The 25,399-nt window shown below is 41.6% G+C and overlaps 1 protein-coding gene across 1 annotated transcript in view; it reads left to right on the plus strand.

The window, feature by feature from the left end:
• Positions 1-25,399, plus strand: part of ELAPOR2 (endosome-lysosome associated apoptosis and autophagy regulator family member 2) — a 407,006-nt gene that overhangs the window by 198,564 nt on the left and 183,043 nt on the right. Inside the window, exons 3-5 of the mRNA XM_086919742.1 lie at positions 1,452-1,647; positions 8,913-9,060; positions 19,255-19,341. Of these exons, the coding sequence (XP_086775868.1) occupies positions 1,452-1,647; positions 8,913-9,060; positions 19,255-19,341 (431 nt within the window). The remainder of the gene's footprint in view (positions 1-1,451; positions 1,648-8,912; positions 9,061-19,254; positions 19,342-25,399) is intronic.

A 25,399-nucleotide genomic window follows, 5' to 3' on the forward strand; every position in this document is an offset into this window, starting at 1 on the left:
TTCAGTGTGGTGTTCCCGCATCACCGCACTGAAATGCATTGTCACGCATTTGTGCCACTGACCGGCACTATGATGACAGCGCTGAAACTGCGCCTCTGACACCTGTGTGCTGTGCGCCCGGCCCGGGCCACAGCAGACTTTACTTTGACTTGCCAGGCTCAGTAACAGTTAAAGATCGTGCTCTCACTAGTGTGTGTTACAATGTTGCAATCTGCCCGGAGACCCGGACGGAGCCTGCCTTCAGCAGTTGCGTTACGGTTAGCTCTGTGGCGCAGTTGTGCTGCCGGCTGCCTGCATAGGAGGGCGAGACAATACATTTTTATAATATAATTAACCCGGCGGCCGTTGCACAGGCGGGACGGGCACCGCATCGACCTGAGTGACTCTCTAATGTTAGCCTCCCCTTCATGTTTCCCCGTATGCCTGAACACAGCAGTCTAAGGTGCGCCCTCTCCCCCAGTCACAAGGCCTGGGACAGAGGCCTACTTTTAATGCAGCATCCCAGGGGAAGCCGTCCGCTCTTGATCACGGCAGTTGTCGCCCTGCTTGCTCGATGTTTGGGCCAGTGCTGAGCCCAGCTGCTACCAGGGCTAGCTGTGGCCAGGTGACAGCCTATAGAAACTCATGGCGGCAGCGAGTCAGCCCCGGGAGGCCTGTGGAGAGTGCAGGTTGCAGCAGCGTGACACTTTGCACCAACCGGCCGCGCTTCAATGAACACATGTTGAACCAAATTACTCAGACACTTTAAACGAAATATGATAAGGACAAGGAGAGCTAGCCGAGCAGAATAAAGTTAGTGTTTGCTCCTGCCACGTCTGGAGGGGGTTGTTAGTAGGGAATATGGTAGACCTCTGTAATCACATTTACCACGTCTTCCAAATTATAGAGAAGTTGGAGGCATTGTGTAATATTAGATGTTCACATTAAAGTATGTTTACAATAATGTTCGAAGTTGTGCTGTTCATTATGTTAACGGACATGCAAGACTTGTTATTAACAACTTAACTTATTACACAATGCTTTTCACAAGCAAGATACCCAGGTGTGTTTTCATAGATATATTTTTACTGTCGCTCACCGGGCAGGGTCTAGCTACTTAATAGAAGGAAGTATCTGTTAAGCCTTGAAATGTGATGATACTATGTGAATACTATCTTTTTTTGCTCCAGAGATGTAATTTTAAGTTACATTTTCAATATTTGTATAGGCCACGGTTGCTTTTTGTATGGCCCAGTAGTGCTTTAGAAAACTGGGCACCATTTTCAAGTTTGGGATACTCTAGTAAGACAACCCCAAAAATGATAATTTTATACCTTGAGTGTAAACCATAATTCATTACTTTTCATCAATAAATAGCTTGCAATGTAATAATTTACTATTGAGTTTATTGTAGGGCAATTTGACAGATGCTTTCCCACTAAGTGACATTAGACTCCACTTTGTATCTACAGCTTTTTCTTGTCTTTCTGGTGAATATCTAAACATGAAGGAGCAGCTGTGCAGCAAGTGTGCTGCAGGCACCTATTCCTTGGGCACCAGTATCCAGTTTGATGAATGGGATGAACTTCCGCCAGGGTTCTCCAATCTGGCAACATTTATGGAATCTCCTGCTGGTTCTATACCCGATACGTCTGTTACCTGTGACAAGTAAGAGTTGTGTTTTTCTTACGAAAGAGTGTCCTTTCATTGCTTTTAGTAAAACTTTGGTGTCATATTCCAATTACTGTCATATGATCAGAAACCATGTTCTATATGTTATCAAAAAAATTTGCTAGATAACTAGTAGGACACTTTTTATAGTATAGAAGCTCACCCAAGCCATGTCGCTTGTGCCGTTAGAAGTAGTAGCATTGAAGCAGCGCCATTTCCCTTCAACTTATATTTGATATGATCTTCGACTCATTGTTCAAAACAGGAGTTCTAGGTACCTACTGTTTCTTTTCAGCTAGCGCTGCCTTTGTTTTATTAGAGGGAATGTTCACTTTTGGATGGCATTAGATGTTGTACCAATGTGGGTTTTATGTCCACCTGTGATACCTGAGGTCGAGTGGAAGAAGGATCAACCTTGTGGCTAAAAGAAAGCATATTTATTTTCTGGCAAATACCTTCTTAAGAGAATTTGAAAACAGTGCTTCTTTATGCAGGCACCTTATTTTCTGTTCACGCACAGGCTTTAGCTGGAATTCCGGTAGATATTAAAGTTTTTATTTTCAATAACATTTTAAATCATTTAATAGAAGAGTGAATGTTAAGGTCTGTGGTGATTAACACAAATTTAATGTTTATATTTTTCTCAATGTATGTGCATTTGTACGTCTGATTCAGAAGATGGTATTTGACATGGAAAGGGATTCAGTTTGCAAATCTATGTGTCGTTTGGAGTTTAATAGTGGGTGTCAGGACTCTCCTATCTCCTTGTTGCCTGTAAAACTGGCTGCTCTTTTTAGTCCTATTGCTGATCTTCACAGTCTTTATTTTGGTAATAAACTAGTAAATGCAGTCTTAAGTACTTGGTTATTTCCCACAATTTAGAGTTTGATTTGTCCCCTCTGATTTTTTTAAAAGCCTTTGTTCCAAGCAGTGCAAGCCCTAACAATGGAGAGCAATTTGGGGACTTACATTTTACAAATCTTCACCTATTTAAATTTGACCTAGATAAAGAGTACTCCAGTCCAGAATGCAGGAACAGACCACTGTATAGAAAAATCACATAATGCAAAGCTGATTTATCCTTCAGGATTATAAAATACAATACTGCAACTACAGAGGTTATAGTTGCTAGTACCACTAAACAATGGATTCTAAAATCGGAGAATTCCACTGTGGGCGTGGGGTAACCTGATATTTTAGACACCCCAAAATTCACCTTTCTCAGAATGCCCACATTTGCTGAATTTGAAATGGTGTTAACCCTCTATTTCATGAGGCAATGTGTCCCCATGTTAAGGCACCCCTAATGCATCAAACTATCAGAGTATAATAATCTAAGTAAATGGGCTCACTCGGTAATGGAGTTCTAGGCCACTACAAAGTTAAATGGTTGATACATAATTCAAAATTGAAGCAGGACAGATTTGATGTCATGAAGGCTGTTAATGAAAAGGCCCCCACTGTGCTAATGTCGCCCTGGAGATGCTACAACAAACTAGATGCATGAACAATAGCTTGTTATGTGAATGAATAGGGCACAGTGAACCAGCAGAGGACCTTGAGGTTCTAGGTGCAGTTTGTGAATCAACAGGGGAAAGTTTCTCAGAGTAGCATAAACAATGCCAGAGGAAATAAGCAATGACATAGCATATTGAAAAAAGCAGTCTCATCACACAACATGAATTCCTCTCAGAATTGGTTCCTCCCTAATCAGAAGATCACTATTTATAACATCATTTTCTGAAATCCACTTTCTTCTAAATTTTCAAACAACCTAACTCCTGGGAGTTTACAACACACCATGCACAGTTCACCCTTTCTTTTGTGTTCCATTCTCAATCTGGTATGAAAAATTGATAATCTAAATTCTTCTTCAGTCCTGATTTGCTCTCTTATCTTCTTTTCATCTTTCTAATCTCTCACAATTGTAACTCTTCCATCATTGTATTTTCTAATAAACTCACGCTCTTCATTACTTAAACTGGACACATATTCCCGGTTAGTCTTTTTAATTGTCTGCTTAATTTGTGCAACTGATTTTAGAAATGTATCATACTTTAGACCATTATTGACATCTTCAGAGGTAGGTAGATCTTCCAGTGAGTTGCTGAAATAAGACAAATAGGGAGATAGAAATTAATGTTCGTTAAAGATAATAATAAACACATTAAAGGAAAGGCTTAAGTTATCATTAGTTGCAAGTAGATAGCACCGTCACCTGCAGAAGGAATGAAAAGTACAAACAAAGCAGTCTCTGATCCCCAAAGCCCCTACATAATCAGTACGCATTTTAGTATAAATATTATTATAAAATCCACTAGCTAAACATTCCCTATGTGTAATTGTATTGTGTTTAACTTCATGATGTACAGTTGCTAATTTAACTTCTGTGGAGTCATATCCCTCCTGTGAAAGTAGGCACAACAAGAAGCCAACTAAGATTATTATTGTAATTAGCAATGATTAGACCAATAATTTTGGAGCATTTGGTAGATGCTATTTTCTATTGTGATAAAAATATATAATTGTGGAACTACAAAAGTTAACAAATAATTCGTTTAAAATCATAATAAACCTTTTTTTCTTTTCTTATTTCTTTGAAAACAATAAAAAAAAGTCAAAATAGACTTCAAAATGTTTCTTTTCTTAGTTCATTCAGTTCATGCTCTCAAAATGATGTTTTCCTTTCTTTTATCTAGACCTTATGTGAAATTTCTCTCAGTTTGGATAAATCTTTGATAGTCTTTTAGGAATTTTCAATGTAGCCCTTTAAGTTAATTTTCTAAGGTGATGAAAAAAGCTTCTTGAGAGTTTCTACTGTTTGCTAGGAAAAATTACATTTGTGCTTTTAATTAATCATTTATTTTTACCATAGAAATCCCATACCTCTTCTTTGCTGTTATTACTTAAATCCAGAGGTAAATCATTTTTAGTTAGAATTGGGAATAGTAGAACTCTTGAGTCATGTGATTTAATTTTAATCACTCAATTTTTATCTTCGGTTTAACCACACAGTGTGCAATAAATAAAACAGTTCATCTTGCGAAGCAAGTCTCTGTCCAATAAAATATACAGGACATGAATCACACAGAAAAAACTGATGATGATGACGATGATTATTATTGACCACACATTAACAACGACATCTGCTTTAACCTGATTAACAATCTGTTAATTGCGGATGCCTACATCTTGGACTTCTCTTCCTGAGAGAGATAGGTTTGGAACCTCCACAAAATGAACTGTAGCTGGTAGCCCCCGAGTCTATAAAAAAAGAAACGGGCCACCATTGACATGACTATCAATGTATGGGCAATCTGGTCTAACTCCAAGACTGCTCTAAGTTAGAATATTCCTACTCCCTACTCTTCAGACATTATCATTTTGAATTATTTTCTAGAGAAAACTGAGGAAAATCATTACTTCGAATCAATGGATTCTGGTGGTACCCTGGCATATATGGAATTTTGTTTTTCATATTTTGCTGCAACACTGGGGCTATGGGAATATTCATGCAAAATGTTTTCTGATCTTGAATATTCTATTTCGGAAGAGATTGAAAACTATTTTGTATGAACAGGCCTTTGGAAATTTTAGATTCTGATCGAATGTCTTTGTCAAGTACTAGCTGATGCTAGGTGGCTAACCCTTAGATAAGTACTAAGAGACCGCTGGTAATTAGGTGCCATACATGTGTTACTAACTTAACCAAACCTATTTGGCACAGAAGCTAGTTGGGCTGGGGCTAATGATTGTGCCTACATCTGAATTACATTCTGCTGCATCTGGAGAACAAAATCATCCTGAATTCGATCTGGATTTTGTCGACATTCCCAATTCCAGTACCCAAATTTACTGTAGAAAAGATAAACAGTGCTCATCTTTAGCATGTCAATATTTGCATTAATTCCAGAATTGTTCACAACCCCCTGCATTAACTCCGGCATGGTCATATGGCACACAATCCAAATTTGAACCCACCAACTGATTTCTGCTATTTCTCTCAAACTGCTTCATCTGGGCAATTATCAGCTTCTCTTTGATCCTTTTCTGCTTCACATCAAAGCAATCACTATTGTACTTGGCATATTAAAAAATTCATCTTTACTGTGTTTGCCTGCACATCACACTTTGCTATATATGTGCACTAAGCTCAGGGAGCCAACCCTTAGCAAAAGCCAAAACAAAACCGCTAGCACCATCTCGGGATCTTTGACACTACTGTGTTTCTAAAAAATCTGCATGATTCTCTCATAATAGGCATGCACTGACTCTTTTGGCTCTTGTGAAGATCTTAAAAGTTTTGCCTATAAGGTCTTTCTCTGGCACCTTCTTTTTCAAACGATCTATCACTCTTTGAATTTGTCCGCAACCACTTCTGAAGGAGATTTATCAGACATAACCCTTGCTGGTTTCTTAGTTGGCTAACATCAGCAACTTTACGCTCAGACCACAAGTCACGAAGGACTATAATCTCAAACAGTGAATTCAAGTCAGTGCAAAGCATTCTTTAAATTGTTTTCTACCTATGAACCTCTTTGTACCACTTCTCAGGTTCCTCTCACAATTTGGCAAAATTGTAAAAGCATAAACCTCTCGTCCAAGGCACATGCACATAGTTGCCTCAATGTAATGTTAGGGCAAATGCTGAAACTGCTCTCAATTTGGAATCACTAACAGTCCCCTTTATTTTCTTTCCTGTTTCTGAAGGTTTCTTTATAGTAGTAAGCCATTTCTTTAATCTTTCTCTGTATTTCTTCAAATCCCTCTATTCCCTTGTCTTTTCAACCAGATCCTTGATGTGAGCTTTCACCGTTATTAAACCTAATTCTTGTATCTCATCATTTGTCAGATCTATTTTATATTTTTTGTCCCATTTTTTTATTTTTCCTCACACTCATCAGCCAATCCCTTGAGTTATCATTTGCAGATTTTGCTGCTTCATTGTTCAAGTACCACATTTCATCAACATTTTATGGAAATCTGTTTAGGTCATCTGTTCCTTGTAAAATGTCCTTAAATTCAAATCCCAATATTATCCCTCTGTTTACGGTATTCTTCAACAGCAGAAGTAGTAAAATACATGTCAATTGGAACTGGAGAAACAACTGTAATATCTTGACTAGCAGTCGGCAAAGCCGTGTATGCATTTCTCAGCAGGGGACTCGCTAAATGCACTTCCCAACTGTCAGTATGGTTGATAGGTTGATTCCTGTGTATGTACACCTTTATCATTGCCCACTGCACCTGAATTGGGTAGTAGAGAACATGGTCAGTGTATTCCATCTGGATATGGAGGAGGTCTGGAATTCAAAAGATTATTTAAAAAAGTTTCCTATTCATCTGAATCTTGGTTTTGTTTCTCTCTGACTACCTCTTCAGCTTTCTTTTCATTTGATGCCTCTGACTATTGCAGGGAAAAATCTTGCTCCCTCCGCCATATCCTTCCTCCAACCTCTTTCTTGTTAATCACATGTGCCCGCGAGCCACTGTCTAAATAAACCCTCTATAGCTATTCGATCCAATTTTCTCAATGCCTCAGACTGTGTAGGTCTAGGTAAGGGCTTTCTATCATTCATAGTTTGTCTCAAGAAATCTATCTTTCTAATGTTGAAGATCGACTCTTAAGGGAAACTGCTAGTCCTTGTCTGAAGAGATTTATTTATGCCATTTCAGAATCAAGGTACACATGTAAAAACCAGTGTCCATCATCATCATATATGCAGGTGTTCACTCAGCAGGCAATTTCTGCCCCTCTGTAGCAGGTACACTAGTAGCTTTAGGCTTTTTCAACACAGCACCCATTATGTTTGTGTGCAACAATCGAAAAACATAAAATATGCTGTCATACAACAACCAGTCCCAGTGCAGCAATGCCAAAGGTCACCCAATCACAACGTGGCTCCCTCAATAACCAACCAATGACAGTGTGACTCTTTGGCGACGTCTTACCAATTCCAGCGTGACTCCTTAGCTGACTAGTCAATCACAGCGCAACTTCTTTTTGAATAAGAACATTGCAGAGTATTTATCATGAATGCACATTAAATAAACCAAAATAAATCTGGTCTGCTCAACCTAAATGGGAAGAAATTCAGCAAGTTAAATAAGATGAATCACAAAGAGAAACCAGACTAGTACCATTGCTGTACTTGTCAAACCAAAATGACACTAAGCAAACGATCGCCCTACAGCAGTCTACCGTTGGTTAGTGTATTTACTCCTGTGCACCTAGGAGCAAGAGTCACCAACCTAGATTAGACACACAAACTGCTAGAAAGGAAAACGTGTTGATGTGTATGCATAGTTAGCCTTGCAAATCACACTTCGTTTTGCAGTCAAGTGAAACAACAACATCTTGAGATCTTGGATTTCGGCAAATCCAATATGCAACCTAATCAACACAAAAACAAAAAAAATAAGAATAATACATCAAAATAACAGGGCTCAAACAACTGATTGAACCCAATATTATCATCACGTAACTGAAAGCCTCACATACAGCGTAGCAATCCACCACTCAGAACAAGACTCAACACTTCATTAACACACTTAAAGGAGTATCAATCACTAGAAACTTTAAAATTGAACATCTCTGATTTTACTGATTGGATTTTTGTCGTTCTGGTTTCATTTTAATTATTAAAAATTCTCTATTGTTTCTCAACCGGTCTGGGACTTTTGAGTGTAGTGTTTTCACTCAATTACTGTTTGTGTGCTGCATAAATACCTCACACATTGCCTTAAGTTACACCTGGCAGCTTTTGTGCCAAGCTACCAGACGGATAAGCAGGGGTTAATTTAGTGACTTTTGTGATTCACCCTGGCAAGAACTGTGGTTGTTGCCTGAGTGGGGATTTCACCTCCCCTCCAAACAATAACCACATTTCTTAAGTCACTCTGAGGATTTCATGCTGGACTACAAGATATTCTTTATAGCTGACCACATTGCAGGCTGTACAAGAAATATAACCTATGTTGAATACTGCCCACATTCAGTGTTTACTGAAGATGTGTGATACTGCAAAACAACATGCTCCTGTGCAAGTGACGGTCTTAAGAAGTTCCCCCACTGTGCCAGGATTAGGGTGCAATTAAAATAACCTTATTGCAACAAATCATTAGTCCTGTCTGTAGGCTGTCTTTAAAATCATAATAAATCCATTGTTTTTGTTCTTGTTTAAACATGCAATCTTATCAGATAATGGAAGCTGCACTACATTGTATTGAGCCAAACAAATGCTATAGTTTTGTTTCCACAGCTCTTCTTGGATTCCTCAGGGAAACTACATAGAATCCAACAGGGATGACTGCACAGTGTCACTAGTCTACGTGGTGCATTTAAAGAAACCTGGCTCCGTATCCTTTCTATATCAATACATCGACAGCAACATCTTATTCGAGTTTTTTGTAAGTACTATTTTGTTTATTTTTCATAAATAACATCATTCATGAATTAAGTTAATGAAATGCATTACTACATGTGGGTTTACCTTTGAATCTCACATCACACCATTATTCTCTACTGCAATATAATTTTATTATAGTTATAATATTCCCCAACATACCAAAGAATGGAAGATTGCCTGATAACTCATTTCCATGATCAGAAGTGCATCTTAGTTTGTAACATCTGTATATGTCTTCAATCTAGCACTCAATGCGAAGAGTGTGCAAAACACTTCACGCTGGAGCGCTTTAAAATTCTGAGAAAGAGTAATACTGTTAGCTAGCCATTATAAACTGAGGGGGTATAATGATTTGAAGTAGATGGGGGTGAAAGGGGCGTGGGGCAACAAATGAAGTAATCCTGTAACTGCATGGTGTTTAAGCAATGGTATGTATGATATAGGTGACTGGTAGCAGTGTGTGAGGTGATTGCCTGGAGAAGATGAGTAGCACAAGCAGAGTTTAATTTGTTCTGGTGTTTGTCGGTGGGTGCCACCAGCATGTATTTCAGGGTACCGTGACTCTATGCCTCTTCCCGCCCTGGTCAGTACAGACAGAGCAGCTGACTTTACATAGCAGAGCAGCAGATCAGTCCTTCTTATATTATTAACATATACATATTAGGGTAGGCAATACAGTGATCCTTCACCATTTCACTGTTTTGGCAGTCCTTTTTAAATGAACCTCAATGGAAATAGAAGTAGATGATTGCTCTCTCCCCATGTTACTCAGCAAGCCACCATCGGTGTGGCTGGCTGTTTAGATGACTTGTGGGCAGCTGGAATAGGTGATTGGAGTTTCTGGGCTTTAGTGGCACTGCAGGCCTGTCTCCCCTCCTGCTTACACTGCCTCCTCCTGAAAAATAATTGGGTGCTGGCACTTTGTGACGGGGTCAAGAGGAATCGGCAATAGCGGGTCTTAGTTTTAACGGGTTTTATTATACTGTACATGTGATCAGTACCTGTTTTCCTTAAGGGTGTATTCTGTCATGGACATCTACTTCTACTGGGCCACCTGTGGTGACGTTCAGATGGGTCGAGTCAGCGAAACCCTTCTGGACTCCGTCAGGGCTTTTTTTCCGGGTCCATTTTGACTCTCGGATTAAACAGACAGAAATAGTCTCTCGTGAGATGGGTGCTTTACATATATATATATATGTGAAGGGAAAAGGAGTGAGGACACAATAACCTGTGTAACACTCTTTGATACGGACTGCTAAATGTGCAAGGTAGTGCTCGGGGAAGGGTACACCGGGACAAGGAGGTATTGGGATTAATTAGGCGAACTGCCCTTACGTCCCGGATAGTTTCGCGTACCTGAGTTAGCCACACACCTCCCCTGGATGTGTGGCTGGGCGACTCGTAAAGACGTTGGCCTCCTGGCTTCTCGTCTGCTCTTGACGCCGCAGCTTCACCGCACTGCGATCCTTCCGTTCTTTCTGCTTCCACGTCCGTAGTCCTCCGCTCCTCGACAGTTTCTCTCCGTATGTCCTCTTCTCTCCGGGTTCTGGCGCTCCTTCGTATAAGACGTCTCTGCTTCATCATACAGCCCCGCCCATTCCTCTGCTGTCTCCTCGTTAAAGGGCCAGTGTATCTCCTCGTTCTCCTGTGTGCTGGCTTTGGCATCGATGTTCTGTGAAGGGTAGAAGAGGGGTGTTGAAGGAGGAAAAACGTCCTGCAATGTCCCTTGATTATTGACGGGGTTATCCTGTACTGCTACTCTGTTACACACCTCCACCCTTAGACACTCACGATCGGGGAGTGGGTGACGGGATAGGAAATCTGCCCCGATATTGTCCAAACCTTTGCGAAGATGGATAGTGAATTTATAGGGCTGTAGGGACAAAAACCACCTCAGAACCCTGGCATTGTTCGATTTGTTGCGAGCAATCCACAACAGGGGGGCATGGTCAGTATATAGTGCACATTTCTGTCCTTCAAGATAGTATGCGAGTTTCTCTACCGCCCATTTATTGGCGAGGCATTCTTTTTCTATTGTTGCATACTTCAGCTCACGGGGGAAGCGTTTTCTGCTTATGTATAATATGGGATGTTCATGATTGTCCGACCTCATCTGAGAAAGTACTGCACCAATACCATAGTCTGAGGCGTCGGTGTGTAAAATAAAAGGTTTGGAGAAGTGCGGAGATGTAAGGACTGGGGTAGATGTGATAATAGACTTCAATCTATGGAATGCGTCCTGCATACTAGTCGTGGGTTTAATGGGGGTCGCGGATTTTCCTTGGTGTTTCAGTGAGTCAGTGAGGTGGGCATCCACGTGAGCAAACTGTGGTATAAAGCGCCGGTAGTATCCAACCAACCCTAGGAAGGCCCTCATCGCCTTTCTGTTCGTAGGGAATGGGGTGTCAGCTATGGCCCGTATTTTCTCTATCTGCGGCTCAATAACTCCATGTCCGAGCAAATAACCCAGGTACTTCTCCTTCTGAAAGGCCATTTTAGATTTTTTTGCATTGATCCTTAATCCGGCGTTCTCCAACTCTTTGAAGACAGTGTGTAAGTGGGATACATGTGTGGACCAATCTTGGCTATAGATGACAATGTCGTCAAGATATGCCGAGGTGAAGTCCGTCAAACCTTTCAAAACAATATTCATGAGGCGCTGAAATGTGGCGGGGGCCCTGTGCAGGCCAAAGGGAAGTACTGTAAATTCAAAGTGCCCATCTTCAGTTGAAAAAGCAGTTTTCTTCATGTCGTCCTCTTTGAGGGGCACTTGCCAATACCCCTTTGTGAGGTCCAGCGTGGTGATGTATTGGGCATCACCCAGTTTCTCAATAAGTTTGTCCACCCGTGGAATCGGGTATGCATCAAATGTGGAAATTTCATTGAGGGCACGAAAATCCATGCAAAAACGTCGACTCCCGTCGGGCTTTGGAACCATGACAATGGGGCTCGACCAGTCGCTCTTTGAGGGACGGATAACCCCCATGTCCAACATGCCGGTGATTTCCTTTCTGATGTCAACCCGTCTTGCCTCTGGAATTCTATAAGGGCGTATCTTCACTTTCTTATCGGGAGGCGTGTCTATACAATGTTCTGCCAGTGTTGTCATATCTGGCATGTTTGAAAATAAGGAATCATGTCTCAACAGTATGTCCTGAAGGTCTTTTTGTTGCTGTTCACTAAGTTCATCGTTCAGGATCAGTTGATCACGAGTGGAGGAGTGTTGTTGCGGATCTGATACCATGTGTACCCCTACAGGCAGTGGGCCCAACCATTTCTTGAGCAAATTGATGTGGTATGTTTGATGTTTGTGCGGGGTCACCTGCAGTTTGTAGCTCGTTCTTCCAATCGTTTCAACCACTTTATAGGGTCCGACCCATTCAACTCGAAATTTCTGTGTGGATGAGGGAAGAAGAACCAGGGACCAGTCGTTTACGTTAAGTTGTCTCCATTTTTTTCCTTTATCATAGGCCGTCTTCTGACGTCTTTGACTCTCCTCCAGATGAGTCGAAGCCAAGTCTCTAAGTTTCCCCAGTCTGGCTCTCAGGTTTCTGGCATAGTCTAGTGTTGCTGCCGTTTCCTCCGGAGTCTCATTCTCCCATGCATCTCTGGTCATCTCCAGGAGAGAGCGTGGAAGCCGTCCATATAGGAGTTCGAAGGGGAATATTCTTATACTGCTATGTTTCTGACCCCTTATGGTATACAATGCCAGGGGCAGCATTTGGTCCCAGTCGGATCCGCTGACTTCCATCATCTTCCTGAAGGTCGACTTCAGATTGCGATTATAACGCTCCACCAGGCCGTCCGTCTGAGGGTGGTATACAGAGGTACGAATCTGGTGGATATTCAGGCTGTGGAAATTTATTTCATCAATTTCGACACAAACGGCGTGCCCTGATCCATTAGGATCTCCTTGGGGAATCCCACTCAACTGAATAACTCAATCATTTTTTCACCAACTTGTTTAAACGTAGCGGTTGTTAAAGGAAAAACCTTGGGAAACTGTGTGGCATAATCGACTATCACGAGTATGTGTTGGAAACCTTTTCTGGTCTTGGGCAAGGGTCCAACAAGATCCATTCCGACTATCTCGAATGGTTTACCAAAAATAGACAGTGGCTGTAACGGGACCGATGGTGGTTTGATCATGTTTTTCTTCTGACATATCCTGCATTCCTTGCAATATACGGAGATGTCCTTATACATTCCTGGCCCCAAAAATTTTTTGAAGATGTTTTGTGTAGTTTTCTCTGTTCCTGTATGTCCGGCTATTAAATGACTGTGGCCGAAAAATAATACTTGTTCCCGAAAGGATACGGGTACTAGGAGTTGGAGAGGATCGTCTGGTTTTCCTTGTCTATAAAGTAGATCGTTGTGTATCACGAATTTGGGATATACATTGATATTCTTATCCTGATTTTCATGAGCCTGTTCCCATGCATTGTATAGGGTAGGATCGTTGAATTGTGCGAAACGAAAACTTTTATCCATAACCCATGGATCTGGGGAGAGTAATGCTGGAAATGGACCATGTTGTTTGTCTGTGGACCCAAAACCTCCTGAACCCCGTTCAGTGTCATCCAGAATGTTTAGTTCCTCCAAGGTAGGGTATGATATGCGCTCACAAATCAGTTGTGCTCCTCGATCACCTTTTTTTACTTGAAACTCTTTTTTTCCAAAGTTAAAAAGGATGATTCCAATATTTCCTCTGTTGTCCTCATCAATGACTCCATCTCCTACATCAATGAAATATTTCGCCGCCAATCCAGACCGTGGCTTGAGTCTTCCGCAACAGCCTGGGGGAACAGCAATTTGAATGTCGGTTTTATCAGTGCTTTTTCTTGTGCAGGAATTATATTATCATAGGCACTGTATAAATCATAACCGGCTGCTTTACTGGAGCCTCTTGTTGGAGTAGTGGCATTTTTAGACAATTTTACAAACAGTAAGACAACAGCATTTGTTTCTTTGTAGTTAATTCCTTTTGAGTCCAGTTCTTTACGAAAAATGTCTTGGTGTTGAACGTATGAATCCTGTTCCAAAGTCTTTTTAAACATTTGTAAAAATATCGGGTTATCTGTCCCTATAATTAAATCTTCAGGGAGAGTAGCGAGGACTCCCACCCTAATAGTATGAGGTTTTCCCAGGGTGGGTTGGATTGGTACGTTGGCCAAGGGGTAAGGTTTAATATCCCCGTGTACACACCTGATATTTACTTTCTCTTGGGGAATATACTGATCAAGAGGCATGTGCTGGGATTGGATAACTGATTGCCGACAGCCTGAATCTAAGAGTGCTTGTATAGAGGAACCATTCACGTTAACACTTACTCTGTATGAACCTCCCATTTCTGCAGAATAGAGTATAGCTCGGGGCAGGTAGCCCACCTCCATCGGCTCTTCTGTATTTCTTCTTTTTGGGCATAGAGGGGCGATATGTCCCCAGTTACCGCAGTCGAAGCACTGCGGTTCTGATGGTCCCGCATGTTCGGTTCTCCATGTGCGAGATCGTGGAGGGTCCACTGGTCGCGTTAACCGTTTTTCGGGTTTTGAATTTGGTTTATAAGGTTTTTCATAACCCCAACTGGGATTCTTAGGTTGAGCTCGGGATAATGTGGAAGCCATCTCGACGGCTTGGTTGGTTGTCAGATTATGGTGTTGTCTAAGCCATTTCTGAGTGGCATAGGGTAGAGCCTCCAGGAATTGTTCAAGGTAGATGCGATCTAGTATTTCTTCTTTACTACTGGTTGCTGGAGTGAGCCACTTATCGGCTGCCATTTTTAGTCTAACAAAAAGAGTTTTTGGATTTTCTACTGCGTTCCCTCTCTCTTTTCGGAACCGCAGTCAATAGGCCTCTGCGTCAAGACCTAGGTGGTCTAATATTATTTTCTTTGTCATTATAAGAAGTATCTCAGGTGGGGTTGGCTACTTGGTATGCGGCCTGTGCTTCACCTCCTAGTAACGGTACTAGGAAGAAGGGCCATTTAATGGTGGGCCACCCGCATGCTCTAGCGGCTCGTTCAAAGTTCAATAAGAATGAGTCGGGGTCTTCTCCAGGTTGGTATTTTTGGAGGGAAACTACTGGTGCTCCATGTGTAATGGGTCTTTCCCCACTCCCAGTTCGCTGTACTGGGTCAGTCCATGGGGGAAGAACTTCGGTTTGTACTTCTAATGCTTTCTTCCAGATCTCTCGGTCAGCTTGTGCAAATGATATTTGATGTTCTACAACCCAATGAAGTCTCTCTTGCCCTTTCACTAGTTGCTGGACGACTGTTTCCATCTTTTTTATACAGATGGTGCCGATGCCCGCATTCTCCACCACTGTGATGGGGTCAAGAGGAATCGGCAATAGCGGGTCTTAGTTTTAACGGGTTTTATTATACTGTACAGGTGATCAGTACACGTTTTCCTTAAGGGTGTATTCCGTCGTGGAGATCTACTTCTACTGGGCCGCCTGTGGTGACAATCAGATGGCTCGAGTCGGCGAAACCCTTCTGGACTCTGTTGGGGCTTTTCTTCCGGGTCCGTTTTGACTCTCGAAATAGACAGAAATAGTCTCTCGTGAGATGGGTGCTTTACATATATATGTGAAGGGAAAAGGAGTGAGGACACAATAACCAGTGTAACACTCTTTGATACGGACTGCTAAATGTGCAAGGTAGTGCTTGGGGAAGGGTACACCGGGACAAGGAGGTATCGGGATTTATTAGGCGAACCGCCCTTACATCCCACCCAGTTCCGGATAGTTTCGCGTACCTGAGTTAGCCACACACCTCCCCTGGATGTGTGGCTGGGCGACTCGTAAAGACGTTGGCCTCCTGGCTTCTCGTCCGCTCTTGACGCCGCAGCTTCACCGCACTCCGATCCTTCCATTCTTTCTGCTTCCACGTCCGTAGTCCTACGCTCCTCGACAGTTTCTCTCCGTACGTCCTCTTCTCTCCGGGTGAACAAGCACACCTGGTTCTGGCGTTCCTTCTTATAAGACGTCTCCGCCTCATCATACAGCCCCGCCCATTCCTCTGCTGTCTCCTCGTTAAAGGGCCAGTGTATCTCCTCGTTCTCCTGTGTGCTGGCTTCGGCATCAATGTTCTGTGAAGGGTAGAAGAGGGGTGTTGAAGGTGGAAAAACGTCCTGCAACACCCCTTGATTATTGACGGGGCCATCCTGTACTGCTACTCCGTTACACACTTATTTATTTATTAGCAAGCTAAGCACTGTACAGGAGGATATTTAACGTTCTGGAAAAGATGCTTACATGCACATATGCTCATATTCAGCAATAGGGCCCTTAAGTGCCTTTTATAATGTCTTAAAACGGACAAGGAAAGATTACATTCTCTGTGATTACTGCTTTTGCTGGTAAAGAATACATTGATTGGTACTCATTTTTCTTTTACTGATGAACTTTTAGGACTCTTTTTGTTTTTTACCCCAGCGATCTGCTGGGGGTTTATTTCGGAAACAATAACCCATGATTTTGCTAGGAATGGAATTGTGCAAACAGTAAACATGCTTTCCAAATAGTAGCTAAATTATCCAATTTATGTTCCAATTTTTGCTTAGACATTGCCTATGCCATCTTTGAATGAGTGCTTCCATCTTTGCTTGTCCCACTCAAGGTCATATTACATTATGCAGGCAAGCAGACTAATTTCTTCTTCAAATCACCAAATCCAAAACAATTTTAGTGGACTCCAAATTTATATTAGAAGCACGAATTAGATTGCATTTTGGCTATTTAATACATAAAGCCTTGCACCAGAATAAGCCTCCTTACCTGTCCAACCTTTTCACTGACCGAAACAAAGTTGTGTCTGACTGGAAACTGAAAGTACCAACATTCAGAACTTTAGAAGGACAAAATTAGTTTTTTACATGAGCTGCAGCTATTGGTAGGAGTCTTTCTGCTGATCATAAGACAAATTTTTCTCTCCTGCCTTTCACATTCCATCTAAAAAAAAGAAAAAACATATTCCAGGCTTTTGTTAATAATGTTCTGCTGATTTCTTTCGACCTAATCTCTTAACCCTTAAAATCCTAGATCTCTATAGTAGGGTAATAGTGTTTCCGGTTTCTGTTATTTCGTGAATCACCCTATTCCTTATTACTGATTGGTGCAGGAGTACTGTACAAAACTGCTAAATATAAAGTGGACATTACAGCAGATCTTGCTGATCCTTGCAGATCCTGCTGCTGTTTGAAAGACTGGTAGTGTGGTTTCTATACTTTTTTAAAAATTACTATGGCGCACAGTGGTGCAAACACATGCAGTGGTATGTTTTATACTTATCATGGAATACAGATATGCTCCTCTACTTGTGAACACTCACTCAGCTCTTAGCTCCTCCCAACAAGACGGCTTTTAGCTATTTATAGGCTAAAGCCTCTTTTAAACCATACCAAAAATGTATAGTGGTCTTAGAGTTCGCTCTTACTATTGGTTGACTTTATCACTCTCATTTGCCTGCATCTCATTTAATGGCTTGTTTTCCTCTTCTTGTAAAAGCCTCTCTTGGAGCATTGTCTCCCTTCAAGTATTGCCTCATTACCTTACTTTTCATTGGCTAATTTGTATTCATTCACTGCTCACACTTGGGGAATTCCTTTTTAGGTCTTTCCTGCACAGTGAATGTGATGCTGGGATGCTCTAGGGTTACTACGCGCTCTACAAAACCTTAAAATAAATAAATAAATAATGTGGTGTGAGAAATGTAGAATTCAGCAGCATTACAACCTGCCCACAATATGCCATTAAATGTTTTTGTTAATCATATGCAATCTTTCGATTGTTTACGACCAATAGGCTTATCTTCTTTTCTTGTTTTAGCTCCTACCTGGAGCATGGACCAACTACATGAGTCCTTCCTCATTTTGTTCTTCCTTGTCTTTTTGCAGCTTACTTTTTATTTTTATTTTATAAGCATTTCGGTATTCTTCCTGAACATGCAATGTGCTTTCCTACTTTTAATTCAGGCATATGGCTTTTTATTTATGTTGCTTTCACCCTATCGTCTATTTTCACAATTTAGTTTGTTACGCCCACAACTACTCCACTGTATGCCACTCAGCTCTACACCACTCTGCTCTTATTCACTATGCTCTGTATGCCACTTAACTCCACACCACTCTTCTCTCATTCACTCTGCTCTACACCACTCCACGCTATGCCACTCTAATCTATGCCACTCTTCTATTCTACTGTCTTCTATGCTACTCCATTCTGTGTGACTCTTAGCCAGTCTACTCCGCTTTACCCCCCTCCACTTAATTCCACTTCAGTTCACTTCACACAATGCTACTCCACACCACTCCTGTCTACACCACTCCACTCTACATCACTACACTGTACACTAGGCCTCTCAATGTAAGTCTGCAACCCTCTACTCTGCCACTCTACTAAAATAGAGTATTTGTCCTTTTGTTGGAGTACATACGTGGTGACACATTCTTGCATGTGCTGGTAGAATGACGTGAATGCCAGCAGCGGTCATTTCATTGCGCCTCTTTTTTTTTTTTTTGCAAAGCATCACAAAAAGCACCGGCAAAACCAATAGGTCAAGAATGCTTCCATATTCCCCTGCTGGAATTGAACCAAGAAAATGTAAGGGTATACCTAGAGATTGGTGATTGAGTTTTTTTCCAACCACCCCAACGCCCTTGCCAGCCTCTTCTTACAACTTTCTAAGTCCTTTTTTTTGCCCACACAGATACCTCATATAGAGTGATGTGATGGCATTCCCGAAAATGTCCTCCAACCACCCCATGTCATGTTGGTTCACTTGTGAACTGAACATTATGACTGAGAGAGTGCCAAAAATAAGTATGAGGCTCAAAGGTGATAATACCTGGAAGAGGAAGTCTGCCTCCTTTCACATTCCCGAGTTTCTCATTTTGTTTTGCAGTTAGGTTCATAACATGTCTCTGGAAAGAGCGCTTGTGAGTCATAGAGAAACTTTTGCAAAGTCTTATTATAAAAAACAAAGCACACTTAAACAATTTAAATAAATAGATCTCTTGAAAGCATAGTTGGATTTGTAATCATTTACAGTTGCGTTACAGTAAAACTATACTATAAAGTAGGCACGCTACTGGGGAAAGTTCTGCAGTATTATCTAGGATCTTAATATAACGACATACTTTATTATGCAAATTTGCTAAACAGTTATTTGATAGTAGCTGCTGTTTACAATTTTCAGATTCAAAATGATCAGTGCCAAGATCTGGAGTCCTCGAATGACAAGTGGATTAAACTAACTGATCACGGAGAATGGGCAGATCATTCGGTAAGTGCACGTCAACTTGCAATTTCAGGCTGTTGTTTTACGTCTCATTCCACTTTTTATTTTTTTAAATAAACGGTTGAAACCTTGCCTCATGCGCATGTTTTCGACAGTAAGATGAAATAGTCTAGTAAAGTATTTTTGTTGCTAACTTAAATATAATGTAGTGAGCTTGATAGGGTCTGACGTGATCTCGAGAGTATAATTACTTTTTCATTTTTAACCATCAATTGCAATGCAATAACTCGTGTCTTTTTCTTGCCAGAGCACGTTTAACGCGCAGTTTCATAATACGAAAGTTAAAATTACTCAGGAGTCCCATGGTTAGAGTTGGTCAGCGCGTGCATAGCACCTACCTTATAATCGTATGCTTGTCTTGTCACTTCTTACTTGGCCAAAATCGTATGCGTTTAGTGATAACGCTAATTAAAATTTGCTTGCCAGCTTTTTGCTAAATGGAAAGCTTTGGAATAATGTTTGAATAATGTTTGAATAATGTTTGAACATTTTGCCATTTGGTCTTTTACATTATGAGCTTTTGAGAAAGTTAGGTTATGAAGTTGGTATCTCCTTGTGGGAATTTTCACACCCAGAGCAGGTATCTATGCAATCAGAACTCCGCAATGAAACTGTTTTCTTCTTTTTAGCATGGACAACCAAGAGGTCAAGTATTTCACCTTCTTTCTTAATGTGCTTGGGAGGAAAAGCAATTGTATCTTACAAACTGCATTACAAATAAAAATGTAGCACAAAAACACATACAAAATAACATCTATAAAATACTTCTATATTGCCATCTCGGGGTTCAGATTACATCCACAAACAACTTAGCCTTTGACCTGATAGTTGATTATGTGACCAGAAATATTCGATGACTTTATAAGTAGGCTCATAATACAAGGTGTTAATGATTAATGTTATAAATATACATATATTACAAAGATAAGAATATTGCCTCTGTAGTTATGTTATGTGTATTTGTTAAGCGCACACTCACCCACGAGGGGATCCAGCCAGTGAGCAGGTGTGTGTGCCTAACCCTGGCTTTGGCAGGTTGAAGCCAGGTCTTCAGCTTCTTGCTAAATTCAAGAAGAGAGGAGGAAGTTCTGATGTGGAGTGGAAGGTCGAACCGTGCTTCAGTAGCAATGTAAGAGAACACTGGTCCTAGTGATCAGGTTCTGTAGATGCTGGAGATGTGTGCGAGTATGCATCCTGTGGAGCTGAGATGTCTGGGTAGTTGGTGAAAGGGAATGTGACTGTTCAGATAAGTGGGTCCGGAATTGTGTAGTGCCTTGAATGTGTGCGTGAGGAGATTTGAATTGAGTAAATGTATGTATTAGGAGCCAGTGTAGTTCCCTGAGGTGCGGTGCGAGTTTTGTGTGGGAGGTTGAGGCTGAGTCTGGCTGCCGAGTTTTGAATAGTTAATAGCCTTCTAGTAAGTTGCTTGGTGATCCTGGGGTAGAGAGTGTAGTAATGGTCAAGTCAGATTTTCCTTTGACAAGGCATTTATTTTTCTAAATACTTTTCACACTGTTCCAGTCTGCACAAAAATGTATAAACAAGTACATTCACTTTGGATTTGTTATGGCTAGTTTTCTACAGATCCATCAAACGGGGCCTAAAAATAGTGGGGAGGGTCCCAAAAGTGACATTTCTCATTTTAACTCCAAGAGGGTCCTTTGCTCCTCAATATGAAAAAAAAGAACTGAATGAAATTACACAAAACCCGGCTTGCAAATGTAAAGAAAACTTTACTCAAGGAAATGCCTTTATGTAGTTTTGAGCAAATCCATTTTAGTAGTTAAAAAAAAAAAAATTCCCGTCTTGGCATTAAGATGTAAAATTTTAGAGATACCTGGACCATTAATTAAAGGATCCCCTGTGGGTTCACAAAACCACAGAGGATTTACAAATATAATTCAAACAAACATTGGCAAAGCCAATAGGTCTTCTGTTGGCTACTGCCATATTCCAACACACTCCCCATCATACATCCACCGAAACATGGTACACCATCAAATCTACCATCATATGACAAGACCAGCAACATCACATACCAACTCTCATACATGTACACAATCACTTCAAATACCAATCCACCCACTACCTTCAATCCACACTACAACCATCATAGGAAATACACAAACTAATACACTCACCATCATAAATTTGTTCAACCAAAATCCTATGCCAGCACTGCAATACGCCAACAAAACCATATTTTATATGACCAGACACCAGTATATTACCCCAACACACTGATCATCATACACCTATAAGTTTTCATCACATGTCCACACTACCAATATCATATGCCAATCCACCCATTATACATTCACACCCCCTCCAATACACATCAACACAATCACCATCATATATCCACACACCATCATCTGTACAGTCACTACCATATGTCCACACAGCCAATTTCATATGCCAACACAGACACCATCCTGCACCAACACAGCCACCATGCTATATCTACACACCCACGTGTCACCACAGCTACCATTATATATTGACACAGCCAACATCTTACACCAGCACACAATCATACATCTGTACATCCACCTTCAAGTCCATACAACAAACATCATACACCCACACAGTCACCATCATACACTAACACACCTACCATTGCACCAAATCCCACACACCATCATACATGCACAGATGCAGCATTAAACACCTTCCATCATATGAAAACGAACAATTGCCATTTTTGCTAGTGCTTTTCAGCTTTACTTCCAAAAATAAGACATGCTCATACAGCCTTTTACACATTTTTACCATAATCAATGAGTTCCTAAAACAAATCGAATTTTAAGCTTTCTTAGGCAGTACTAGGGCAGCGAGTTAAGGTGGGCTTAATGTCGTGGGATCGCCTGACCTGAGGTAAAGATAGCACCTTAACTCATAAATAAAGCTTCCAGTTTTACAATACAGAGAGTTTTAAAACAGGGTGCCCATTCCTTAAAAAACTCCATATTGAAACATTTGTTTCTCTTCTAATGCTAATAGGTTCATTTGAGTGTACTATTTTATTATATTTTGCTTTATTATATATGAAAACCATGAAGGTGTCACAGTATATGTGCACATTTATGAGTTAAATAAACATAGAAATTACAAGTTACAAAACCCTTTGTTCAGACAACTCAAAATAAATATGGATGAATGCAGATGTGATGTCCAAAAAAGAAATCTGGATAAATAAAGAAGGAAATGTTAAAAAAAAGAAATACCATTAAACCAGGAGTCCTATTCATAAACTTTATGACCCTTCAGTTTTCCTGGCAAAACCACAGTTAAAACATTAGTTAACTTTTACTCACTTTAAACTTTCATTTTTTAGGCAATATATGGGATAAAAAAATTGGTATCAGTCAATATATAAACCAGAAGTTTGAAGGCTGAGGATTTGTAAATGTTAACAGAATTCCGAGATGGTTGAACAGGATTGTATTACACAGGTTATCGGTTATGTTTTTTTTGGTGATACATATTTATTTTTGTGCAGTTAAGATGAAAACAATGTTTTTTCAACTGGGAAAGATTTATTGAAAATAGCAAGTGACAGAACTTTGCTCATTTGATTTATTTATTTATTTTAAAGGTTTTATATAGCGCTGGCTAGACCCGGAGGTATCAGAGCGCGTTACATGAGTATCAGATCATAGTTGCAGGTTACATCGTTACAAAGGTTACACAGTTATTAGAGCATGGCAACATAGTTACTTGTAAGGTAGAGATAAACAATAAGCACAAATACGTAAGGGGAAAAGCAGGCAGGGGGAAGATTCAGGGGAGGGGGAAGGAGCTGGGGAAGTAGACAGGTAATAAAGGCGGGAAAGAGGAGGGGAGGCTGAAGGACACCGCATGGAAAGAGGAGGGGAAGGGCGACGGGGACACAAACCGGTAGACGAGTCAAAGCAACGTCCAAAGTCCAGTAAACGGTGATCCCAGGGGAAGTGGTATAACTTCGCTATCTCAGTTGCGGGAGGCTACCTTTACGCAATGGACTCTCTCAGAGGGGTCTCTGAGACTCCAAGGCCTACATACTGGATCCTTCCCCAAAAAGGGGAGAGGGCGTGCTTTGGCAAGGGGTGCCATACCATACCTCAGCTGTGAGTGGCTCCCTTGGCACAGTGGACTCTCTCAGCGGGATCGCTGAGACTCCAGAGTATAAATATTATATCTTTCCCCAACAAGGGGAGAAGGAGTGCTTAGTCAAAGGGCACAAATGGCAGGGGGCTAGGCAGACTAGCAAGCAAGATGAGAGATTCAGGGGAGAGGGGATAGGAGCTAGGGAGGTAGACCAAGAGAGAAAGAGTACTAAATGGGAACACATTTAATTAATGAGTTATTATATAGCGCTGGCTAGACCCGAAGGAATCAGAGCGCCTTACATGAGGAACAATAATGTTGCAATTTACATCAGTTAAAAGTTACACAAGTATCAAGAAAAGCATTTAAAGAACATAGGGGACAAGGTGAATGGAGCAAGGAAGGGTAAGGGGATGGGGTAAAGGGGTAGGAGGAAGATAGGACGTAGAGACGAGGGGAAAATCTGCCAAAGGTCTGGCTGGGTAGGTGTCGGCAGGTGGGGTGCGGGGGGGTCCACAACCCATCTCCTCTTTAGCTATATGGTAGCTCCACCAGGCATCAGCCAAATCGCTAGGTCTCCACAGTCTGGGGTAAGTTTAGCAGGTTCCAAGTTCTGATTTGTAGGCCGGTTAGGGAATAGGTTCAAGGTCTGGTCAATGTCTAATTGTTGTCCTAGGGAAGTAAAACAACGTGTAGGGGGCCACTATGGAAGCCATCTTGGGGTCAGGCAGGGGACTGTACTGTACAATGGTACATTGGTGGCCATCCTAAGGTCAGGCATCTGGCAGTTAAAGACAATATCCAGGCCTGCGGCCGTCAGAGAATAACAAATCCAGCGTGCACACACCATCACACGCACAGACATGCACAAGGACACACAAATGTGAGCAAACACTCTCATATGTGCACTGACGCACACACACAAGCACATAGACAGAAAACATCCAAGAACACAAGCACACATAAAATCCCATGCACTAATACAGTAACACCCAAGTAAATGCACACGCAAACATCGGCAAATGCACAGACATGCACAAGCACACACAAATGCGTTCCAACTCTCATACACACAGACACACACACACACACACAAGCACACACACACAAGCTATCAAAAACAAAGGCACACATACAATCACATGCTCCAGAACAAAAATACCCAAGGACGTACACATAAATACATGCACACACCATCACACGCACAGACATTCACAAGCACACACCAATGTGCGCACACACTCTCATACGCGAACAGAGGGTGCATACAAGCACGCATACAGAAACATCTGCATGCACAAGCACACGTACAATCTCATGCTCTAATACAAAGACACTGAAATACATGCACACACCATCACATGCACAGACATAAGCCCACATACAGAAACATATGCTCGCACAAACACAACCACACATAGAATCAGATGCTCTAATACAAAAACACCCAAATACATGTCCACACCATCACACGCACAGACATGCAGAAGCACACATAAATGTGAACATAGTTTTTCATACATGCACAGGCGTGCACACACAAACGTGCGTCTGCACACATCCCCTCATTGTGCCGCACCATGGCCTTAGGTCTCTCCTTCAGCGCAGAACGGAGGTGCAGGAGGGGAGGTGGAGGGGAAAAATAATACCGTGCCCGACCTTACTCCGGGCCCAGCTCGTCCATGCTCCGGGCCCAGCTCGTCCATGCTCAGCAGTCCCTTTGCGGGATCCACCCACCGCTATTCGGCCTCCTTTCCGTGGGTGTCTGAGGGTCGGGGGCTCCTCTGGCAGTGTGTGCTTCTTCCCTCTCCATCTTTGGATGTCCCCGAATATGTTCTACGTCCGCACACTCCTCTGGGGGGATCCCGCCAACTCTGGCCTCAATAGGATGTACGTGTCCCCGGGTGCACACACTGTGAAGTTGGGTCCACCGGGTGTTCCTCTCCAGATCCTG

Source organism: Lissotriton vulgaris, chromosome 1_1 (assembly GCF_964263255.1).
Source record: "Lissotriton vulgaris chromosome 1_1, aLisVul1.2, whole genome shotgun sequence".
NCBI classification, from domain to species: Eukaryota; Metazoa; Chordata; class Amphibia; order Caudata; family Salamandridae; genus Lissotriton; species Lissotriton vulgaris.